Raw genomic sequence first — 25,723 nt, 5'->3', positions numbered from 1 at the left:
GTCAGGAAGATAAAAAGAAAAACCTGCACAAGAAAGAAAACTGCGAAAATCCTCATGATTAAGAACAGGAAGTAGATTTTTTGCCACAACAAAAATGAAAGAGAGGTAAAGAGCTTCCCCATACTGTGCTGTTACCAGCAAACCAGAAAGTAGAGTAGGTCACACATTTACAAAAACAACTTTGCAAACTGTAAAAACAGAACAGACCAAACTACCAAAGGAAAACATACAAAAAGGAAATCCAAGCACACAGGAATCAGATGTGCTGTGCTCCCTTCTCATTTGGTCTCCATGGTTAACTTCTGCTACCATGCATGCAGGGAAATGGCTCAACCTCATCTTGTTTAAGTCTAACATTAAAGCTCCTTAACCCTAGGGGCACTTGTTGCCCTTCCTGAAGTTCACAGGCACATTAGCATCAAGCTAGAAGTGGCATGGATGGGAAAACAAAGCACTTTCCTCTCCCTCAGCAGGAAGAAATATGCCAAACAGATTGTACAACCCAGAAAGTTGAGAGGTGATGGCCAGTCAATCCAGAAACATGACAACTGAAGGAGACGCTTGCTGGGAGCTGCCAAGGCACTGACAATGAAGTAATCCTGCTTGTGTGAATGTCAACAGGTGACAACAAAGAGACCGTTTTACTGCGCTGGTACAGAAAGACCAGATTGCTGGGAAGATTAACTACCAGAGGCAACAGTGTTAACAAGCAACAAAAAATATAAAACCATAAAATCCCAGGGCTCAGTAAAATTAAAAAAAAAAAAAATAGAAGCAACATTCACTTTTCAGAGGACATCACTGCAAATCAATGTTTTGGACCTCAACTTTCTGCCTGAGCTTTGTAACAATCTGTTCAACTGTCTCTGGTGCTCTAGTATGTCACATTGATGGAGAAGTACAACAGGCCAGTCACATGATTATTCAGCACAGCATTACACTGGGGTAAAAAAGTAATTAATTTCAGGGTTTATATGACCTGGGGAGGTCTCTGTACACAAGATGGTGCACGGTGATACCCAACCAACTGTGTTCCAGAGACAGCTGGAAAAACTACTCTACAGCGGTCCCTCTGTTTCTTGATGTTAGTTTTACATCACTGTACTTCCAAAGATATCGGTGCAGGATGCAAAGATCTACCCCTCATAGCTGCACCCAAGGAACCATGGTGACATGCTCATGACACATTAGGGCAACACTGCAGACAAAACAGTACATTTTCCAACAGAGGCAGATTAGAATTGGGTGTTAAATGTGCTGTTTGCAGGAGACTGTTAGGTGAAGGAAGGAATGCCAAGTAAAATGAAAGATCGGTACTCAAGATCTCTTTCAAGAAGAGGTCCCATCCATAGTATTTATCTGCCCAATTCAGCACTGAAGCACCTTTTAAAATAAATATTTCATCACTTATTGCAAAAAATAACAGCAGTGGCTCTGGCCAGGACAGCATACTGACCCGAATGAGATCCATTTCCTGACTACTTTCCATAAATGTCCAAATCTTTGGGCTTATCTCCTCCCACATTCCCCCGAGGTCACGAAACACACCCAGCTCCTGGAATGTCCTGTTCACCTGTCACAAAGTGGAGAGGAAAGTTATTTCCAAAAGCTGGCAGAGACCATCGTGAGCTGAGAGGGTGTATTGAGCCTTCAACAGTAAGTGCATGGGAGATGAGAGATTAGGGAGGCTGTGCTTTTGCAGGTAATCCTTCCTAGGCTTGTGTTTAGGTCCAATTTAAGTAGAGAGGATCAGCTGCACAGCCAGAGGACACAGCTAATGCTACATTATCAGACGACAGGGCTAGAGTTACCTCAGACATGACCTTCCTTACAGCTGGCGTATCTGGAGTGTACAAGATCTTCCCAATCAGCAAGGGCTTCAAAGCCCTCCAGATAATCCTGGAAAGCGGGCTGGATTCCAGGTTCTTCATTAGCTCATTGCAGTAGGGTGCTGAAGAAGAGCACAAAGGTGAGTGGCTGAACAGCACAGTAACAACTGCAGAAGGCATAGAACTTCAAGAACAATCAAAGCTGAAAGCAAACCATTTTTCAGATGCAAACCCTCTCCTTTACTGCAAAGCTCCACAAAAAGCCCCTTTTAGCCCAAGCCTGCACAGTCTGCCCAGTGAACAAGGAGCAACCAGGTAGCCTCCAACACTAAAAGCCACAGTATTAGTTCTGCAACACTCTCACAGCCCCAATGCATGGCACAAACAAAATTTATCTGGAAAAGGTCAGATTTCCAGAGGCTGCACATGACTGTGCTCCCTCTCCCACTAAAGCAGATCCACTGCACAGCTTCCTGTGTACTCTACATAGTAGGTAGGTGGCAGGCCCTTGGGAGACTCTGCAAGCTGATAACCCCTTGGCCTTAAGGGCATATGCAGGACAATATATCCTTAAGAGCATATGCAGGACGATATGCCTTTCTGAAACAGCAGTGAATATGTCCCTCAGGACCACCTACCTTCATCTGTGGAAGTTTGGAAAACACTAGTGGTGACAATCACTAGTAGATAGGACTTCAGACCATGTCATTGTTACACTTACTTGTGGAGTTATCATAGAAGTTAATCACATCATCTTCAGTGCTGTTGCCTCCAAACAGTGCTTTGTAATTGTTATCCTCATACCAGTTGAGGGATTTAATTTTGAGCCCTCCACCTTCAGGATGGCCACACACGATGCGTGACACAGCCTGATAGATCTGTGTAGAGGAGTTTGAGGCATTCACATTGTTCAGGAACATCACCTCTTGCCTCATGTCACTCCAGCTCTTCATGCTCAGCAGCTGGAGGGGAAGGACAGAGAAAAGAATGGAAGCAAGTATTGAACAGGATTAGTAAAAGGAGAAGGTCTCTCCATGCACCTTCAAACCACAAAACAGATTTTTCAACAGATGAGAATCCCTTGAACACAACAACAAGGGGAAGAACAGGGAAAACAATTCCCCACCACAATGGAAGTATCTTCTGAGCAAGCACTTGGAATATATCCTTGCCAAGTTCTTTACTACTGAGTTTTCTACTCCAGTACTGTGGGTGGTTCCTGGCCTCCCTGCCCTATAACATGGAAGCTGCTTGTCCTCCTGGTTGCACAATGGCAAATTCCAGTGGAGTACCCTCACAAGGACAGGTGGGGTGGGGTACATAGAGTCAGAATAGGAATTAAAGGAATGACACCAAGTGACTTGTGGGTCACAAACTGGATGAGCTACAGGCCACACCAGTGTCACCTGGCACAACTCCACCCAACCTCCACTGATTTACACCAGGCAGCCAGTCTGATCTCTCAGACTGGCATCACTTATTCCTGCCCCAGAAACTCCTAGCCCCATTGTCAACAGCAGTCCCAGAATATCCTTGAAAACAAGCCCTGTTGCAGCCAGGACCCTGAATAAGCTTTGCACACAGCCAGTCACTGCAAGGAGCCTTCTGCTGGCCAGTTGACCTCACACCAGGCCTGAGGTGACAACATTCAACCAGCCAGAACAATTACTACCTCCAGACTCATTTGGGTGGCATAAGCCAGACAATATGCCTGTAATGTCTCATGAACAAAAACACCCTGTCCTCAGCCTGAAATATTCACTGCATTAATGCTGCCATACTCGGGCTTATGGCCAAGCTCACCACAACACAAAAAGTAACCCACCCGCATGAGCACTTGTTTCATGCTACAGTGGAGTGTTGCTTTCAGACCCCCTATCTTGAGATGTCAGAACATCACCTCTTTGATGGTGACAATAAGTGGATGCTAAGAAGAAATAAGGCAAAGGCAAGAATCTAGGATACTTCATCAAAGTAAGCTTCCACCTTCCATTTATTTGCAGCTCAGGGAACCTCTATTTCCTAACCCTCAATGACCTTCTTCCATGGTAAACTCCTAGAATTTAGAACAACCACAAGTATTTAACATCCAATATCACAGGAAAGAACCTCTTCTCTCTCCTTATCCGGCTGTGCTCAGCTCCATTTGGTGTCATGTGGTTTTGTTTTTTGTTTTTACTGCAAGAGACGGTGAGCATTCAATCCCTATCTCTTCTTCATGTGCCAGTCAACTCTATAGGTATTTGTCATATCCCCAACTCATCTCTTTTGCAAGCTAAACAGTCTCAACCTATTCCCTTGTTCCTTTGGTGAAAGCCATTATACTTCTAAATGCCCTAACTGGCCTTCTCTGAACTTTATTCCAATTATGCTATCCTATTTCAGAGAACAAGAACCTAGATTTGTGTTCCTTATCAAAGGGTTTTGTATAGTATCATGGTAAAATCCTACAGCTGCTTCTCTATCCCTTTTTAAGTGTTTTCTAAAATTTTATCTGATTTCTTGACTCCTGCTGAAACATCAGGTGACATTAACTTGGATGTTCTTACTGTGCTGTCCAGAACAGGCACGTGCACTAAACAGGCTTAGCAGAGCTGCTGAGACACCTATTTGTAACTGCTTGTCAACTGCATCTCAGAAACAACTTCAAATGCTGTGTTCCAACTGCCCTTTTTTCAGAAACAATAAGAGAGTCAGAGACCATCTGCCAGTTTTGCTCACAGTGCATTTATTATCTGCATTTATTTAAACAAAGGTGGTAGACCAAAGTCTAAGACAGCTGGTAAAGCCAGCTAGCAACAATGCTGAAAGCAGCAGTGTGCTGGAACAACCAATCCAAGTTCACCCAAGGAAAGCACACTCAAGACTCCTTGGCCTTACAGTGGGAGGTAAACCTGACCCTTTGTACGGCTCATCTGTCCATGTTTTAGATGTGTCAACATCTGGAGAAAAATTCTTGATGCTAAACAACAGCTACTACATGTCACCTACACAAGGAGCTTCTATTTTCAGATGCCTAAGAGCACATGACACACTGATATAATGAAAGACAGCTGTAAGAACAGCAGAAGTCTGAGCACAAATATCCAAATTGACTGATTCCAGTGTACTTTCATTTCCTTGCTACTCACTGGTGCCTTTGCCTGCAGCCTGGCACCACTCAACCTGGCTCCAGGTTCAGGGTGACCTGCAGGACATCAGCATCATGGAACATGAACAAAAACTGTCACACAACCAGTTTTGTTTGTTACATATGTTCATGCAGATGTGTGGATTTGATGATTCCTCAACCAAAAGGCCAAGGCTGCATTTCAGGTGTGACAATTTGAGTGTGCAATTCAAAGGGATGCTTCAGGGAGTTTTTGGTATCTTAGCTAAAAGAGCTCATTTTTGTCCAGCAACAAGGCAGCTGCTTCAGCTAAAGCACCATAAACTCCCTAACATGATAAGCAAAGGTACTTAAATAGGAAGTGCAGATGATTCCCATGAACATATGAAGTACTAACCATCTTAAAGAGGGATTGCATTTGCAAACACATTTCTACAAATTATTTTGAAACAGCTTGAGCAAGAAACTTTGTTTCATCTTTGGCACCAGCATCTTCGCAATTTACATGCAGAGCTGATCTTTTTACACCTCTGAAAGCAAATATGTCAAATGTGAAGGGTTACTAAGCAATTTCTTCCTCCAGACATCAGACCTGGCTCCTTAAGTGTATCTAAACAGTTGTCCTTGCTCTTGGTGTTTAATCTGCCCTCCAAAAAGTTAATTTAAAGAGTCCAAGGACACAGATCCAATCAATCCCCATACTCCAAGAAAAATATTTTGTTCAGACCATTTTCTAATTAAAATTCCCTGCTAGAAAGGCTCCTAGACATGGCACAAACAATAGTTCTCTCCACCCCCTCAAGCTGCTGCCCTTTGAAACAAGGGAGCAAGTCCCTCCTTTTCACACAGAAATCTGCCTGACAGACAATAAGAAGTAACTTTAGGTCAAGCCATCTGGAGCAGCTCATGCTGTACACAGAGCAAAATGCTGCCTTTGTTTGCACAGCAGGGCAGAATAAAAGGTAGTCGTGCCCAAAACAGCTGCCAAGCAAAAGGCACGTTACCCTGGGACGTTTCTGGCCACATCAGCAAACCGAGTATCACGTGGTTTCAATTATTTTTATCCCAGACAAGAAGAAAAGCCAAGCTTAAATGACGTAACAGGAAACAGCTGTAGTCAAACTCTGAAGGGCAGCCTCCCTGCTAGCAGCAAAAGCTCTTCCATGGTCCTAACTGAAGCTGATCCTGGAATCATATTAATTGCAATGTGAAGGGAACTGCGCAGCAGGTTGAAGGACTCGGGGAGGGGTGTGTGCCAGGAATTGTTGGCCGGCACGGCGCAGACTCCCAGCAGCTGCCCCTCTGTGGGAGTGAGGCGCAGGCTAACCTGGAGTGACCCACTCTTGTGCGTGCTCCCAGAGGTTACTGCCGTTCACGGCACAGAGCTCTCTCGCTCTGAGGCAAAGGCGGAACACTAGTGAAGGGAGGAGGAGGCGGCGGCATTGTTTAGCTTAGATGGAGGCGGTGGCACTGTTTAGCTTAGATGGTTGTGATTTCTGCTCCAGGGAGAGAATGTTTTTGACTAACAGCAGCACTTTAAAGTCAAAGCCAGACAAAAAACTAGGATAAGTTTCTGGCTCAACACCCACCCCCCTACCTCCCCAGATTTGGACTTCTGATTCAAACTTAGGTATGCAGGGCTTTTTTTCTTAATCCATCATTTCACCTGCAAAAACAAATACTTACAGTCTCTAGAATGTCAATTTGACTGTGCAAATCACTGGTTTTTTTTGTGTTGTGATGTCAGTGTGCTGAGTGCCCACAAGACTGGAAAACAATCTCTGGCCCAAAAAGTAAGATAGATAAAGAGGAAAAGTAGCCTACCACTACTAATTTAAACTATAATAGCCACAGCACCTTTTCCACATGCCATACCCTCACTGCACATGAAACCCAGTAGATACAACCAATTAATAACCCTGTTGTGGGTTGGCAACTAGATGGGAAAAAATAAAAAGGAAAGCCTCAATATGTAGTTTGCAAGGCACTACCTGGCAGCAGATGTACTGCAAGCCCAACTGTTGTGCCACTGCTGAGATGAAAAAACACTACGGAAAATGTCCTAATTCCTGTTATGCTATTTATATCTTGAAGTGCCAAGATGTTGCAAAGTGCATGCTGCCTGCACACAGGGAAAATGGCTGTAGGATGGGGAAAAGTTTCAAAACAAGCCAGGGATTTGGCTATAAGTTGCTTCTTTTACTTGATCACAGGCTAAGACAGCAACCACAGTGATGTCTTCTCCTTACACAAAGGCTCTTCTTACCTCTTTAATAAGCTTCCCAATGCTCTCTCTCAAAGTTTCCACAGTTTCTGACAGATCCCACAAAGAGGAATTGAAAGAAAGTTGTCTCTGCAGGAAGAGAGAAAAGGAAACTAGAAGTTACTGCAAAGCACAAATGAAGAGATTAAACTTTTGTAAATATTCTTGCATAGAGCAGTTAGGACTGTTTACATTGGTGGGGAAGACAGAGCTGGCTTTCTGTGTAATGTTGAACTTAAAATCTCATGGGCTTCTTCACCCTGCAATGTGATAGGATCACCCCTTTCTCTTCTACATAGATGCCATTATCAGAACCATACCAATAAAATGTTAAATGCATGCACATACACCTACAATGCAAAGGATGACTTGCATTCCAGGTCACAAAACAAGCACAGTCTACAGGACAGCATGGGAAATCCCACAAGCCTGTGCTGAGAAGGGGATGCAAAGTCAGTACAGCAGAGAAAAAGACAATTTGGTGGGTACAAGTTTTCAGTGAGACTACACAGATACAAAGATACTCAGATACAAAGGACTCCCTTCTGCAGTGTACATTATCACTAAAATCCTCCTATCAGGTCTTGATATTCTTTATCCAAGCCAAGGGTGTATTTTAAAACAAACAGCTTCCAGGAAATAGCTGGCATCTACTGTCACCAAAGAGCAAGACTGGTAGGCTTCCAGAAGTGGAAGACATAGCTTTCAGGAAACAATTTTCTCTAGCAGGAAGTTACATTGAAGACAACTACTTGTTTCCAACTCCTCTACATGTAACTGGTGGCCTGGAGTTCGGTTTGTGGGGTTCTTTTTCCCTTTCATTCACATATCTGGATTATCTTGCATGAAAAACATTTGGGCACAATTCTTGTTTCAAAGGAATGAAGATTAAAACAAATGCCTAAGATTTCATATTAGTAGCTCATTACAGCATTTGAAAGCATACTAAAGTTATATCACTGCAACACACAGATGAACAGCCAAGGCCCTTGATTTTAGCACATATCTTTTGAGCTGAATCTCTTCCTTTTCACATCTTTCCTGGGGCAATTTCTGGAAACAAAGCCTGGAAGTTTTAATTTGTTCTGCTTGATCCGCTGGAGATGGGTAAGACCTGGTCAGTGCTAGCTATTGTAAATGGGCACTGTTCTGCTGATCTGCTGGGATGTTTAAAACTTTTCTGAATGCACAGTTAGTTTTTGGTCCAAAGCCAGTTGCAAATTCAGGGAGGATTCTCTAACCTCTATGGATCTCTACTAAATGCAGTCCTTACAGTTTGGATAAATAAAAAACATATCATCTAGGAGAAAAGCAATTAAATATCCCACAGGCTTAGACCTTCAAGATATATTTAAAGAAATTTAGCCAGCAAATATCAAAGTTACTTATCTGCTCTACCACTATAACTTGAACAGTAAGATGAGGTAGAAAGTTCAGGTTCATGCATAACAAGAGATGTGTTTGTTCAGCTCCATATATATATATATCTATTCATATAAATATATATATATATATCTACATAGATTTGTGTTCACTGCATTCAGAGGTGATTCAGGGACAGGGTGGATGAGGAAAAGTTTTCTGAAGATACTAATTGGTTCAGAATAGTGAAAAGTCAAAATCCAATTGCAAAAGATTAGTGAACATCCTCCTACTGACACACTGTTACAAAGTGCCAGACAAAATTCAGCACTGCAAAGTAAAGTACATAGGGAAAAGACAGTTCTACCTTAAGATACCCCTTGTATGGTTCTGAATTAGCTAATTACACTCAGAAAGAGAGATCTTAGAAATACAGATATAAAACAGACCAGCATCAACATAAATACACAGTGCAATCCTGGTTCTCAAGCAGTATGTGCAGTTTTGGGTTCTCCATCTCTGAAGGAGCTCAGGTACAGACAAAGGCCACAATTCAAGGTAAGAATGGTTTTTGAAGGAAGAACAATAGACCCCAATTCTTCCAATGGGATGTGTAAGGACAAACAGAGGTTATGACAAAGGTCTGTAGACTTACAAGTGGGATGGGGAATGGTATGGGGATGATTGCCTTCTGTGCCTCATCATATAGAGCTAGAAAACTTCCAGTGAAATGATCAGTTTAAAACAAAATTAAAGGAGCTTCTGCATATGCAACTTAGTCAAAACAGAAAAAAAATCAGTAGACTCTACACAATGCTGAAAGTATTGTGAGTTTGAGAAAGACTCAAAAGAACTAATTGAACATAATCTTACCAAATGCTATTAAACAAGATCCCAGCAGCACATGAGAAAGTCTGGGTTGCAAGCTACTGAAGAACAGGACATTACATTGAAGAAATGTTATGTGCTTGCCCAGTGGCTGCATCCTTTCACATGCCTCCATTCAGGGCCAAATTATCAGTCAAGGACACTGAGCCTAACAGAACTTTTGCCTGACCTTGTACATCTTAGGTGATTCAAGGAGCTTGCAAACCTTACTCTGAAATGTGAGGAGTATCCATCTATCCTTTCATACCACAGCACCCTGACCTTTCCTCCCTAACAAATCCGTATCATTTCAAGATCATTTCTCACCAGAACTTGCAACAGTACCATTTATATGTAGGAAGTTTTACTCTCTCTACCACTTCTTCAACCTCAAAGCCCACTCATGGAGCCTCTCATAAGTCATGACCAGAGACAATAACAAAAGATCAGTCACAAGGGCCAGTCTTCTTTGAACAGATGAACATGTCATTAATTTCCCTGTAATATACATCTTTGTAGTGACTCACTAAGTAGTTAATTCCATTAATAAGAAACCTCTAGACCCAGGGTATATGCAGGAAGACTCTTCCTACTGTGGGACTGTCTTTATCAGATACCCACACTACATCTAGGGGCTGGGGAGGGCAATGACTCATTTACTGGCAATGCACTGCAAAAACATCACCTGTCTGTTCTAGGCACACTGTGGAAAGACAAATGTCTGGCAGGTTTTGAACACAACTGCCCTCTACAATTACTGTGGTAGTGGCTAGAAAGTCACTAAATTTGTCTTTTGGGGCAGCCCATATCATAATACTCTTGAAGTAGTGTGTGCACTGGGGGGGACTCTGTGTGTTTGTATGGGCATGCTGCAAGATTAGTGACAAATACTTGAGATGGCTAGAGTTGAAGGACAAGCCTTGAATAAATTCACACAAGACTTACAGGGGATGGACAAATCTGATTTAACATACATGAGAATGCATGGGTTTCAAGTGTTGGGAAGTCAAAACATTAAGCCAAAATTCAGTCTGCATCATACAGCTGACTGTTTCTCTTTAATGAAGATAACTGCCACATTTGCTTTAAAATAGTTATTACAACTTTATACTGGTCTTACCAGAAACTTTCCACTGGCCTCTGCAGAAAAATCATGTGCTTTAAGCTTCGGATCTTGTTTCCTGAGAGTGGAAATCTCAAACCTCTGCTGTTTAAAAGGATGATATCACTGTGCTTGACTGAAAACGCTCTCAAAAGATGAAGGAAAGCTATGAATTCAGTTGTAGCACATATTTACATTAGGAGACCTTTTCTAAAAACCATTTTTCAACTGCAATGCCTTTATTATCTAATGCTTAGTTCATGCTAGCCATTTGACAAAATACCACCCATATTACGGAGGGAGAAAGAAACAATTGGATTTTCATGTGCTCACCCATAGTCTTTCAAGGACCACTGTAGCAGACAAGCCACAGCATATTTATGGTTTATTACAGATCCATACCAGTGGAAGTGAGTAGTGCAAAGCCTTTATTAGGCAGTGCTGTCTAAGAGATGAAATCCCACAGGAGCAATCTGAATTATCATTTAACCTTCCCCCGCCAAATCACATTCAAAACTGGGGAGATTTGCAGAGGGACATAAAAACAGGTACTTCTATGATACAAGACAGTCAGAAATGTCCCACTGGACTGTGTGGTAATGGCTGGGAACTTATTGCCACTGCTCTTGTTAGCCTTTCCCAAACTGCATAGTTCCTCTATGGGACAATTGCTGGCTGACCACGAGGAGAAAGCCAGGAAGGAAATTTGCATGCATGAAATCATATGTAATATGCAGTCACATGCTTCACTACTGTTCTCAAACCAGCTTCTCCTGCCTCAGTCTCACTCAGCCAGTGCAAGGCAAGCCAAAAGAAGAGATTATGTGTTCATAAGGAGCTTGTACAATAAGCTATGTTCTATAGTATTGTTGGTCAAAAGGCTTCAGAGCATGGATGCTGATTAAGATATGGGCCATGGAATAGGGACTTTTTGAAACTGCACCTTGGTGCCCCATGATCATACCGAGATTTTCTCCTGAGTTTTGATCTGAACACCTGCCTCAAGTAGGTTCTTACATGAAAAAGAGTAAGGACACATACTTTAACCTCCCTACCACACTTCCATGTGCTTGGCTCTGTTTTTGCATCCTACAGAACAAGCTAAATCCATGCAATACAAAAGATCAGCGACAGAACTAGAATCCTAGGATGAAATTTTATTTACAAGTTCTTGTTTTAACTGTATCACTGCCCTTTGGGCAACACTCAAGGTGTTCTGGATAGAACTGAGGAGCAGGTAGGTAAAATGTTTATTCCTTGCCTTTCTTTTTATAAAAACAGTGCTGTGACATTTAGAGTTCATGCATTTTATCATGCATGCACTTTAATTTATTTTTTTACAACCTTGATCTGTCCATAATTTGCCAGTAATTACTGCATTTTTGAGAGCTACTTAGAACACTTAGCATTTCCCTGAAGCTGCAAATGCACACACATTTTAAGCCAGCAGAACTGAGTGCTGTCATCAGCATCTCAGCCCACACACTCACTCCCTGATCATAGGGCTCTAAATCTTGCACTCTCCCCTTCTGTTTTAGCATAAATATTTGTGTAAACATACAATCAGGTCAGCCATTTTTAATCCGGATCAATTCCATGATGAAATTTACTGCATCATCTTGCAGAGGGAATAACAAACAGGAATGAAGAAGGGAAAAAAACAAGCAGGTGGATGTCAGGCTAAGTCATATGTATTAAGACATTTCAAGAAACTGTAGCCACTTAACTGCCCAGATATCAGAGGCACAAATTTCCAGTTTACAATTCAAGCCCTTGGTGTTGAATTTACAGAGTTCTTGCACATAGCTTCAAGCCCTTGTATTAACCTCCTTGTACTAATATGCTGCCTCCCCATAAATCACAAAATAGTACAATCAGTGAAGCCTATGTCCAATTACATAAGCTAAAAACCTGTCTCCAAATTGCTGTTGCACCTGCATTTGACTTGGCCCTTACTTTGCTTACTGAAATGCCTTGCCGTGAAGTACATCGAAGGAATTCAGACCAAAAAAAAAAATCTTGACAAACTGCTGGCATTGGTTTACAGACTCTGTAGTAGATACAGAGCATGCTATCTTCAGTGTGCATGTCCAAGATTTGACACACGATGCCTTCAATAAACTGTGCCAAAAGCCTCCTTTGTTCACAAGCAGAAAGTTCCCTCTTTGTTCAAGGATGTTACTGCAGGTCAGGGCACTTTTTAGCCTCTAAAGACACTAAGTTTCAAATGTGTTGGTTGTGATCCTACAGTTAATTTATCCATTTTGTCTGGCCACATTGAAACCAGTTAGTTTTTGTTTCACTCACTGATGCATTACGGCAGCTTAACTACCAGATACACTGTGACACATTTCTGAGGAAAACTGTGGACCTTTACCAAACAACAGCAGGTTTAGAACTGCTGGCTTCTGGACTCCTGCTTTTTTCCCCTTAAAGACAAGATCATGAGCCAGCTTCTCAGAAGCCCCTCAAAACTGCACATAATGTCTTAAATCTAAACTGCTGTTGCCAAGAGGCACAAAGTGGCTTATGAGTGTTTCCTTTCACCCACAAACAATATAGACCTAAGAACACAGACACTCAATATCTGCTTCTGTCAGCTAAGCTGCAGAAGCTTCCATAAATAAGAATAGCAAGACAGTCTCCACAGGGCCCACAAAACCAATTCTGAGTGGTACAATAGCTGGCTATTTTCAGCCCCATCAGACCCCAGAATTCTTTGAATGGTTTAATTAATGTAAATTATGTATATATGTGCATATACCTATACAACTGATGACAAGTAAGAAGTTATAGTGAGTCCTCTCCAAACAGCCCATCTCTGTTACAATTTTAGCGCTGTCGCCCCATCTCTTATTGCTTATGGCTTGTCTTGCTCTTCCAGCAGCAAAGACAAAGTGCAGATGGAGAACATGTGGAAAACAGAAGATGAGCTGTGGAGAGAAGAAGTCACTGACTGCGACACAGTGTGCGGGAGAGAAATATGATTCCAGTGCGTGATAATGACCCTCTTTGACTGGGGACAAAGCCAAGCAAGTGGTACATGACTTTGAGTACTGAAAGGCTCATCAAATCTGAAATCTCACACAGCAGACAAAAGAATATTTGTTTTAGTGGGTAACAGAGTTGGTTCTGTGGTCCCTTCTTCACTTTTCTGTCATTTCTAGCACTGAATTCCTCAAACTTCCATATTTTAACAGATATTGCAGATCTGTAGCAAAACATTATTGGATTTTCCTAGATCCAAGTCTACTCTAGTCTCCAGTTACCCTGTAAATAATATATTTTCTTGAAGTTCAGTGAATTCTTCCTCCAATATCCATTCCATTGGTTGATTTTTGAAAACAGGACTTTAAAACTTGACTCTGCTTCATATGATTTAAACTTGCTTAAAGGTTGTGGCCTGTCAGTGGCTAGAAACTTCTGCACTCAGTGGCCCCATGCTAAGGGCAGAGAGCGGTGGTTTTAGCGCTCAGCAAAGCCAGGCTTATAGTTGGACTCATACCAGCCAAGATACAACATTTGACTAGAACACAGGGACAACCAAGAGGCTGTTACTGTGCAGCATAAAGACCTTCCCCTTGACAAACTGAACTGCAGACCACGTACACTTATGCTGTGCAAGTAGCAGACTGAACAGGAAGGATAAGAATGACAGGAAGAAGCATGTTGTTCATGCTCCCATGACAAAGAGTAACCATCATTCTCGTTTCTAATTGCCTCTAAGCAGTTCTGGAAATGCAGGGATGAGCTCCTAGACTGAAAGACATTGAAAATGTCACTGTGTCAATGACAGACTCTCACTGGTGCAGCCAGTGAACTCACCCAAAGAGGCTTCAAAGGATTCAGATTAGCACGGAAGGCTTGCTCAGCTGCATGGAGTTTTTCCTTTGACAAGGTGCAAATGAAGGCTTCAGAGTCCATGGCTGCCGTCTGATTTTGGATCGTTAGAAATTCAGATGATGTTGAGCTATTGCAGAGATCTCTCAGTCGCATTCGATAACCAGACACAATGACCTATATGAAAGTGGAAAAAGCATGCCTTCATCTAAGACTTCAACAAAAAAATTGGTTATTGCTCAGACAAAGCAAGCCATTCATAACATTTCCAGATAGAGGTGAGGGTTGAGCAGCCTCTACAGGTTGAGCAGCCCTTATTCATATGCAGCTCAGTTCCAAGAAAAACCCTTCCCTGCCGAGAACATGGGAGAGAAGTCCTGGGGGAGGCAGGTCCCTCTTCACTCTCCTCTAAATATGCACAAAGCAGCTCTGATCCTGTCCTCCACAGCAGCCATTTCCTCCAACCAAGGGGTACATGCATTGCCTAATGTTCAGTTTTCTGGGAAATGATCCACAGAGAAAAAAAAACAAGGCTTGTGACCAGACACAAGTCTGGCAAATCTATGTGAAGGGCAAAAGACCTATGTCCCAAACTACTTTGACATATCTGCCAGCCACATTTTCTATGCAGTAATGAGTCAGAATCATCTCCCTTAACTCTGAAGTATCTACTCACTAACTGCTGAGACAACCATTTTACAGTGTTTTTGAGCAGATAATGTATCAGAAAAAAAAAGTTATCTTACTGGCTGCAACAAATGAGATAAGATCCTAGAGTCTTCCTTCACAGGCATATTTTTCTTAAGGTAATGGTTTCCTTGTCAATAATGTTTCCTAATCCACATGCAATCACCTTATTAACGAAATTGATAAAATCCCTCTGAGTTATCACCAGACTGTTTCAGACCTGATAAACAAATTCTTTTAATAAGGTCAGTTACCAGCTTCATGTTTGCTGAACAACAAAGTCCATGCCATAAAGCTGCATACTTCTCAAAGGTGATAGACAAGGAAAAATCCACAATTTACTATTAGAAAGAAACTTTTGTTTGCCCCAGGGCTAGACGGATGGAACCATTTTACTGTAAATGCACAGGTAACAACAGCTGTATACTTAATTTCTTCTTTCTGTCATTTCATAAGTGCATTGCCCAACTTACAACAACTAAAGAGGATTGATCTACATTCCAGAAGAGTTAGCAGCTCTTGAACCAGGCTGGTTAGTCTGAAATTTTTCATCTGTCAAAACCAAAGGGGTATGTACAATCAGGAGGAAAAACTGCATTATGTTCAGGAAACAAGCAAATTGAACTGACAGGAGAGAGAAGGGATTTTTAATCCAAAACTCATACAAACCTTTAACTTTGGTCCATATTCATATGCCAAAAATCAGATCTTTCAATGCCACACAGCTCTGACATCAAAAGATTTGCCTTTTGAAAATTCAGGGTGCTTTTTTTCTTGCCAGCAGAGAAATTACTACCAGTGTTATAGTCATGCTGAAAAGGAGATATTTGTGGGGCACTAAAATAACATTCCCAGAACAAGCTTTCCTGGGTGGACATATAGAAAAAACAGTGTCTCCCAGTGCCTCAGTGTTCATTCACAAAAAGTGAAGATGATCAACCTTCCATCATTCCGAAAATGTCCACCTTTTTCACACAGAGTTTAGGCTCTTTTGGTGAGAAGCTGCTCTTTTCAAGCACTGAGATCCACAGAGCATGAGACCTTAGAAAAAACATCCTACCTATCCATCCCGAAGTACCTAGTTTCCCCAAGTCAGCAAGTTCTCCAACCACTTGTAGTCATCTTAACCCATGGTGTCTTCAGCAGGCAAAAATACATCTTAAATGACAGGTTTAGTCCCCTAAGGACTCTCAAAATGCCAGGCTCATGCCTGAAAGTAGTCATAGGTAATTGTTCTGTCCTTACATGTCATACAATTCTCTCCTTGGGACTTTTCCTGCTTCATGAAACAGAGATTTGTTCCAAGCAGAATATGCACTGGCCATTACTATTAACTCTTCACTGATAGTCAATGCATCGTGCTGCAGCACTAGCCCAGGACCTCACTGTGCCTTCAACTTTTCAGAGGGACAGGACCTATTCCCACCTCCCACACAAGAGCTGTCTGGCCACACCTGGACAACTGCAGCATACCAGGCTTGATTACACAGCTGCCTGCCCACTGCTGACCCAGGCACCTTCCAAATCCCACACCCTCCTGAGCACACCTACCATGACTGGAAAAACACAAGGCTGAGCCACTCAGCCCCAGGAAGCAACATGCCCATCAAGACAAGGCTTTGGTCGCTTTGATCTCTTTGCACTAATTTCAGTATGCTAGATACACAACCCTGCTGGACATACTGGAGTGCTGTCATTACAGTAACACCAGTGAAAAGTCCCATCTCCTTGGAGACTTCAGTTCCTTACTTGTGAGCATAACTTCTGGCCTCACTGAACAACCCCAGGACACCAACAGACAGCAGAAGCAGGCAGTATTTGCTGTGAAAGGTTGGCATACTCTGGATAGGCCCTTTTACCACATGACTTCTGAATGAAGCTGTGACCCACTCATTCAGAGACCTAACAAATACTGCCTATTAATACTGAAGTCACTAAGCAGCTCAGCAGTGAGGTCAGATCTCCAAACCAGATCTCCAGCAAAATCAAAGATGTCCATTTTGTGAGTCAGATAAAGTCCTTCTTCAGGAAGGGAGAGGTCTGCATCTCTAGTTACCATCTGTATTAGAAAATTGCTCACAGTAAATTTCGTGGGCCACTGCTCTGCAGCTTAACATCCTGGTGCTCAGATTAGCTCTTCTTGCCATCCCTAAGCACAGAATGCTGTTATGACTTAGTAGCATCACTCCCAGTGCTTTAGCAGAATCACTCCCAGTGCTTTAGCAGAATCAGCTCAAGAATCACACAAGAGCACAGCCTGAAGCATTCAAGGAAGAATAAGGTGACTGACCAGTCTTTCACCACCCTTCAGACACATTATGTAGATAAAAGCTAAGCTTTTTTCCTCCTTCCATTTCCATATACAACCAATGGCAGTCACACAATGTACAGTGAGGTTTTTTGCGGGTTTTACCTGTTTGAAAAATCTTTCTTCCTCTCCACTTACTTAGGGAGAATGATAAGAATGCTATTGCTGCAGTCTTCCCGTCACCCTCCCAGAACCATCTGTAGCATGATTCTGTCTTAATCTAATTATTTTCAAGTAAAACAAAGCTTGCAGCCTAAAATGGGTAAGAATTTTTTCTATGTTATAGATTTTTTAGTAGAATGTATCCTTAACTTGTAGGATAACTTATCAAACTGCACTAAAGCAGATGGCTTGAAAGAATTCACTGGAGAACAAGACAATGTGTGCAAAGAGGGACAGCAGCTGTAACTACAGGAAAACAAAGACTAAAAGGACAATTAATCCATTCCACTTCAATGAAGAGATCTGATATGGAATTGACAATCAAAACAGATTTCCTCCTCCTTTTGCATACTATCTTTTGCATTCTTTCAAGAGAACTCTGGGTCATCCTTTGAAATCTGTTCTGACTTCTGCATTAGAAAGGATACTGGTGGACTAATTCATCAAGCCTAGCAAAAAACATGTTACAAGCTTGACAACGACAGCCATCGCATGAAGGGCCTCTAGCCCACTGTCACCACTCACTATGTTTATGACTGCAATCATGGAGCACTCTGGATAGCAGGACTCTTGTACTATGTAATTTACAATATATCTGTCTTAATGCATTGGCCACAAACTTAAAAATAGAGCTCCTTCTGCTGCACAGGAATGTAAAGCAGAGCAAGACCTAGAAACCCTGCTCCAGTCCAGGCTGAGTGGCTGAAAACAGTCAGGACATGGCTAGCAGCTTAATTAATGTTTTACTTCCCTTTTTTTAAAAAAAAGAGGAAGGAAGAAATTCAGTTTAGCCTGAGGGTACTATTCTCTTATGCAGGTCAAAACATTTACTTATGTTCCCAGTGTCCTTTTACAGCTTAAAATCAAATAAGACAGTAAATTGAGGGCAAGAGGGAAGACACAAGCAGGGAATACATTTTCCTCTGTGTTTCTACAGCACCTAGCAGAGGGGTCCAGCACTGTGGATCTTGGCACTACAGCTAAACAAACAATAGATAAGCATTATGTTAGGAGTTGAAAGTACTCTTTACCTGCTGGAGGTTGACCCCTGCATCCAGTAGCTCCTCTATGGCAGATGATGGCATGGACACATTATGATGGAGGAAGTCAGAGAATGTCTCATTGTCAATCAGGAAATCCCGAAGTTTCAAGTCTGGAAAATGACAAAACAAGCAAAAATCTGGTCACAGCAAAGCCAAAAGGAAACTCATGTGAGAGCACTGAACAGGAAAAGTCAAGCTGATAAATAGGGGAGAGGGAATTACACAAACCATAGCACAAAAGAAAGAGGAGCTGCTGGTAAAGGGCTCTGAAACTTGGCAGGCTTCAGAAAAGTCAATCCATGTCTTGGTCTCAAATAAAACCCCAAATCAACAACAAAAAAAAAGCAATCAACCTTCAAAACCAACTCCCATTAACATCATTACTTCAGGTCAATTTGCTCATACATACACAAAAGCAAGGCATACCAAGTTGCTCCCTTGATCTGAAACCTACTACAGCATTAGCACTTAATCCCTGTGTTGCTACTGAACATGGGACTGAGCTGGTACATGGACCACTAAGGGATTTACTAGCCTTTAGTTAATTATTTTAACAGCTGATGTACTCTATCACTAATTTCAAAGTCTGACATATGCAGACACACAGGTATGATACTGAAGGACAGATTGAGGAAACAATCTTACCTACTTGGAATTAAAAAATATATTTGCAGCATTATTTCCATTTTCTTTCCCAACTGCTTCACCTTCTCAAGCCATCAGTGTTTCAACTCTTGACTTTGAAACAAATTTGTACCTACATCACAGCAAAGGGGAACCATCTGGAAATAATAATCCAAGCACACTACTGAAGTCCACAAAACTGGATCTTTAGAAGCTGATGCTCAGAGCTGACACTGTTTTGGGTTGTTTTCTTGGGTTTTGTGTGTGGGTTTGGTTTTTTGTGTGGTTTTTTTTTCTATAGTTGTTTTGGTTTTTTGGTTTTGGTTTCTTTGTTTTGTGGTTTGGTTGTGGGGGGTGGGGGACAGGGAGCAGTGTTTAGTAAATTTGGTTTGGTTTTTGTTGTTGCTTTTTTCTGTAAGAGAGAGAGAGGACAATTCTATCTCGTAATGCTTAAACAAGAAGTGATGAGCAAAGCACCTATGCCAGGAGGAGGTGAGAGACCAAGTCCTATAGGATTTACCAGAGTGAAGATTTCCAGACTGAGGTACAACTAGCTAGGTGTCATGCTGTATTTTCTACTTTAGGAAGACAGGATGCTGCAACCCAGAACAAATAGTTGAAAACAATGACCCCTAAAGAGAAAGTAATGATATGGAGGAATCAGGGGTTTGTACCTTTACCCTCCTATAGGGGACAGCTGTAAGAACTTTTTCCCCCACCTCCTATACAGGAGGGGTTTTATGATTTGGCTTGGTTTTTTTGTGTTTTGGTTGTTTGTTTTGTTTTGGGATTTTTCTTTCTGTTTTTGTTTGTTCATTGGGGGTTTTTTGTGTTTTGTTTTTTTGGGTTTTTTGTTTGGGTTTTTTTGTTGTTAGTTTTTTGTTTGGTTTTTTTTTTTTTTTTGTTGGTTGGCTTTGGTTTAGCTGGAGCAGGTGATACTGTCACTAATGAGCCCCATCAGGAAGAAGTATGGTGTGTACTCGGGGTGCCACCAGAGGTGACAGGGAGACCCGGCGGTTCGGGTGCCACTTCTGCCTCCCAGGCTGATCCTGCCGGAGGAGCCGACAAGGGGAGGAACCACGCGCTCTGCTCCTGCGGCACGAAGTACATGGGGTTACTGACGGTCATTGCTCCTTCATCTACATATCCAGTTACAAATTCCCCGTTGCCTTTTTGTTCCACACGAAAAGTAAATCACCCGCCTCAGCTGAGGCAAGGCGGAGGTTACTCTGGGGCAAAAGTGTCTCCCTTGCCTTCCTCTCTCCCACGCAGCAGGACCACTCATGAATGTGCTGGTTTTGAGCACGCTGTGCAAACGCCCCACTTGAACCCCACTAGCAAATCTACCATCACCTCCACTCCCTACCCAGGAAAAGGCTGGGAAAATATCTGGCTCCTGCAATAACATGAAACCATCCTTCTCTTTCCAGCAGAGGCTAAAGCACCCTGCTTCACTGCAAGTGGAGGAAAAACTTCCCCCACCCCCATTCCTTGGTTACTTCCTACATGTGCCAAAATCCCTAAACACTTCTGCAGCTTGTTTATTTTTTGGTGAGATCATCAACTGTTCAGAAAGTCAGATGGACAAAGTGTGGGGGGGGGGGGGGGATGTGACTGAAGGCATAATGGCATGCAGAGATCAGATGTTTGCAAGCTTTTTCATTGAATCTGCCCCTACTTAAGATATTTTTCAAGCTTCTCTTAAAGGGCCACATGCCTTATGGGGGAAAAAAAATAGTAGCCAAGCAATAATTCTTCCACTTTTCTGTTTCCTCAGTGATATGTTGCTTTTTGGTTTGGCTAGTCTGTTTTATCTGAGTTTGGCTTTGAGGTTTTTTCCCACATGGAGGCATGATTTTCTTGGTCAGGGACATATTCTATAGGCAATTGCAGCAATACAATCTGAACTACACCGAGATTCCTGCTGACCTGCCTTTAATCATGAGGGGGAGTAACAAAGAGCCACCATCTTTCACAGCTGTAATTAACCAGCCCAGCATTAGCAGAGCATTCATCCCCTGCCCTTTTTGTCAGGCCAAGCATTTTCAGACTCACTTAGCACTAAAATTTGCTGAAAATCAATGCTGCCTTCCAAGGAACTACAAACACCTGAACGAGTTTTCATCATCATTTGGAGTAAACCATGAAGGAAACAGAACAAGGTTACCAGAACTGTGGGGCAGTGTTTGGCTTCCAGACAGCTGATCATGAAGCCATGATCACCACCCAAGACCACATGTGAAAGCTCTGCGAGACCAAGGGACCAAATCCCAACACCACAGTCCTGGCTGCAGTGTCCTAAGCACACAGCCAGCCTTTTGTACCATGCATTTTCACCCCCACCCCATCTAGTCCTACTTCCAGGACTTGTGGGTCAGTGTCTTATGCAACCCCTCTCAATTATGGAGGCATGCATAACTGCTTGCACATGAAACAACAGAAAGCACCGAACACTGCAATGCATCTATATTCTCCCCCGGAAACCTTAAAAAGTCAAGGTTTAGCACAGGTTTCCTCCTGAAAACAGTTACTCCCATCCAAGATGACTGCTTGCCCACTAGGGCCTAAGGAAACAAAAGAGCATTACTTAGGAAAAAAGCCCTCCAAAACAGAAAACAAAAGAAACCGGTACATCTTCTGAAGGCTACTATCAAGGTTACTTAATAATCCAAACACTTGGAGCAGATGGAAGAAGACAGTTTACTACCACTGGCCTACTACTGCAATATTATTCTGCCATAAACATTTAGACACACTATCAAGTTACTCAAATATACAAGACAAAATGTCAGCTCAAACATGATATAACTTGCATGTCACCTCTCTTGCTTGAGAGTGGCCAAGAGCATCATTACAGTCACCCACTGCAAGCTGGTGGGCACAGAACAATGCACTGGAGACCAATCTCTCCACATACTTTGACATGGATGCAGCCTTTCCTTGCCCCTCAGCTTTATCTTCAACAGAAGACCAAGGGAGCTGCATTCCTGCAGGCTCCCTTCACTCCCGGCACAGGGTTCGTCCTCCTGACTGAAACCATAAGCCCAAGCAAGCAAGCTAAGCCCTAGGCACAAATGGGGAGATAAACTTGAGGTCACACTGAGCAAACACACTCAAAAGACTGTCAAAACTGATGTGAACCATCTTGCTGACTCAGTGGTGGTATAGTCAGCAGAAATAATACTGAGACAGCTTTTCCCCATGGCAAACAGCTTTTACAGTTTCAGTCCTAAGATCAAGGGAGCAATAGCAGAGAACAGAGACTTTTGCTTATAAACCATGCAAATAACCCCCAAAACCAACAGGTCTGGCAGGGCTGAAATGCCTGTGCTGTAATTAGCTCCAGTTTGGACATAGTATGGCAATGCAACAGGAGACCATCCCCATGCACATGAAACAAGCAGAAGTGATGTCCATATCCCATGTAGGACAGGGAGAAAGATCCTTCATATGGTCACATAAGGAAGCTTCCAGCACAGTTGAGAACTCCCAGACCTGGAGGTCTTATGCCTTAACCACAAAATGTCTCTTGCTCTCTGAAGTCACCAGTCAGGATAAGAAAATCACACATGGCAGCATTTCATGGATATTGTTTTCACAAAAGGCACAGCTGTCCTTCATTTCCACACAGTTCAAGCGAACCTTGGGGGCTGCCTTCTAGGCATCAAAACCAGAAACTCTTGGATTTTCATACTGCAGAGCATCTCCTACTGTAACACATCATTACAACCTAAGATTTACATTTTACTGACAACCCTTTCCAGAACCTTTATGCCTGAGCACAGTGGTAGGCCAGTCAGCCCTTGCTTAAGAATCAAATCTTTGTGACAAAAGAAAAAACAAACCCAAAATGTATTCAAAGAGCTCAAGACAATCACATGAATTAGTGAAGAACAACAATCTCTTTGCTTGCTATATTACTTATTAAAATGAACATCAAAATAAAAATATGCATTATTAAACAAATAGCAAATCAGCTCTCCAGTTCCATACAGACCAGAGCTGAACACTGATTGTGCAGTGAAGGAAGTATCTGTGGTCCAAAAGCCACAAGGTTTTATTTTCCTCATTCCAGTTACACATCCCCAGTTACTTACCCAAGCTCAAAAGGTGGGTCAAAGCACAAGAAGAGCCATGGCTGGGTATCAGTTTTAATTTGCTGATTCTACTACAAGTATGATCATAACAGGTCCCATAGTAAGCAGGAAATTTCCAACAGTACTGGGAAGATCCACAGACAAGTGAAAGGAAGAAACGCTTCTAGGGGCAGGTTACAGGACAAGACTCTTTTATCAAACTTCTCTCCCATTCTTTCTTTTTTCACTGTGAAGCCAGATACTTCCTCCAGAAACTTAATGGTGCAGTGTCCTTTAAAATTAAACAGCAGGGTGGGAGAACAGAACCCTACAGAAATTGTGGCTATGTTTTTCATATCCTGAACACTGTGTTCTAAAAATAAAAGGCATGCAAATGGAATTCAATGTTATCTCAATCCACTGTAGAGTACAAAGCGCACCAGGTCTCATGTTAATTTGTGAGGTTTCTGCCCATCATCTAAAATATACCAGGTTTTCAGCCACTTTAAAGCTAACAAGGTCAATGAGAACACTGTGACAGCCAGATCTACTTCCCAGTTTCACATACCTTAACTCTCTATAAAAACTAATGAAGGGAAGGGGAGAAGCAGCTTCATGCCTTAACTTAATTCGCAGCTATGAGGAAAGCAGGCCAATATGTCTGATCTATGGACATGGCTTTTTGTCATAAGGAGACTCCTCTCTACTGATTAAACATGCAAGACTGAAAACGATTACGTTACTTCATTTATATTCATTGCAGTTGGGGAGACTTGCTAGCCCTTGGCTAAGGCTGTATTCATCATAGCCAAATATCAACGCAACACAGAAGCTGGTATGAAATTCTGGCCCTTATTTCTTGCCAGAGACTGTTCATAGGGCAACACAATAATTTTTGTTACAGCAACTAAGGTGTCACAGCAAGATGAAACAGTAAGGTAAGATGAGGCATGAGCCACTTTAGCTTCATTCTTTAGAATCAGGAAGGTTTCACAAGTGCCCAAAGGAGACAAAAAAAAGAGAATTGGGTTCCCAGCTCAGCATCTGTCTCCATCAATTCATAGAAGGAGCAAAGCAAGGAAGAATATCAAGCAAGCAAAGAATGTACTTTCTTGTCCCTGTTCAAAGACTCCAGATTCAAAGCTCCCCATTCAGGTAAAACTGCACTTCTACAGGAAGGGAAGGCCCAGTCAGACTGCAAAGCAGGCTGTCATGTCTGTGCAAAACTGTGCTGAGGTGTGAGAGCAAGGTCACAAGGCACCCTAGTCAAACACGCCCACTTCACCCAGGGCACTGCTTTTTCACTGATCATACTTCCAGCAACAGGAGATTTGGAAAACACAAACCCATGGAGATAGTGAAGCTGAGAAAACAAGCAGAACCTCCAGCTCCAGCAGTGAGAGCATTTACTTGTAGCACACACGACCACTACAAAAATTCTAGCTAGACATGTGTCTTTCAGGAAACCCTCACATGGTGAGATGACCAGGGCAGGCAAACCAAATGCTGCCACAGAATGACCTTGTACACTGGAAGTCTGTATTAATTTTTCATTATCTGAGAAGTATTCCTCTTGAATAGGTGAGAGGTGCACTTGAACACCTGGATTGATTTTCACACTCCTTACCTATCACTGTGATTTATTGACAAAAGATGTTTGAAGCTACTTTCCACAAAAATAAAAATGGGCTCTCAAATAATTTCACCAGCAGAACCAAAGACCGAACGACTTGTAATTATATGACCATCCAGAGTAAACTGACAACCATCCAGAGGAAACAGCAATCTCCTAATGGTGAACCATGCTACTTCACTGTACCCTACCAGGCCAATAACCCTGACTGACAATGTGAAAAGCAAAACTTCTCGCAGTGCTGGGCAAGCAACAAATTGTCACCTGCCTTCGTAATACTCCTAACCTTGGACAGCACATCCAAAAAGCATGATAAAGGAATATTTTTTAAGGCTCTTGGCCTTTTTAGCACTCATTATGTTTTAATTATTCTTTTACTCTGGGGCAGCTTTCCCCCTGTGAGGTGAGAATAGCTCTCAGAGCTACCTGTGTACCTATTAATTCTGGCAAGAGCTAAACTGTCTTCTGAAAAAGTTGGACAGCCATACTCTGATTTGCTTACAAGAAATGAAGCAGCTCAGCAGGCCTGTTGTGCAGGATCAACTAGTGTGAAAATACAAGCCTAATCTGCTCACAGTCAAAGTTCTGTTCCTTCTGCAGCCATGGCCTGACCTGTTTTACAGCAGGCTACAGCTCTCTGCCCTGAAAGCCATCACACATCAAACAGTGCTGCCTCTGCAGACACTAGATAATACCAAAGTGAACACCCCATTAACCAGGGTCCATCATCTTTGTATATCTGCCATGCCAAATAGTGATGTGAGTAAAGAGAAGGCAGCCTGCCATCCATCTCCACCAGCTAGCATCTCTCCTCAGAG

General features: G+C 42.4%; 1 protein-coding gene across 2 annotated transcripts in view; it reads right to left on the bottom strand.

Moving 5' to 3' along the window:
* Nucleotides 1–25,723, bottom strand: part of ABCA1 (ATP binding cassette subfamily A member 1) — a 92,144-nt gene that overhangs the window by 29,072 nt on the left and 37,349 nt on the right. Inside the window, exons 7-13 of one of the 2 annotated variants that reach the window (XM_036403023.2) lie at nt 18,561–18,682; nt 14,358–14,549; nt 10,551–10,637; nt 7,205–7,291; nt 2,551–2,791; nt 1,812–1,951; nt 1,457–1,573 (exon numbers count right to left, since the gene is read on the bottom strand). In XM_036403023.2, the coding sequence (XP_036258916.1) occupies nt 1,457–1,573; nt 1,812–1,951; nt 2,551–2,791; nt 7,205–7,291; nt 10,551–10,637; nt 14,358–14,549; nt 18,561–18,682 (986 nt within the window). The remainder of the gene's footprint in view (nt 1–1,456; nt 1,574–1,811; nt 1,952–2,550; nt 2,792–7,204; nt 7,292–10,550; nt 10,638–14,357; nt 14,550–18,560; nt 18,683–25,723) is intronic. The other variant, XM_054517890.1, reaches the window with a different exon arrangement.

This window comes from Molothrus ater, chromosome Z (genome assembly GCF_012460135.2).
Source record: "Molothrus ater isolate BHLD 08-10-18 breed brown headed cowbird chromosome Z, BPBGC_Mater_1.1, whole genome shotgun sequence".
Taxonomy (NCBI): Eukaryota; Metazoa; Chordata; class Aves; order Passeriformes; family Icteridae; genus Molothrus; species Molothrus ater.
The sequence above is the reverse complement of the archived record's forward strand: the minus strand, read 5'-3'. Positions and strand labels throughout refer to the sequence as shown.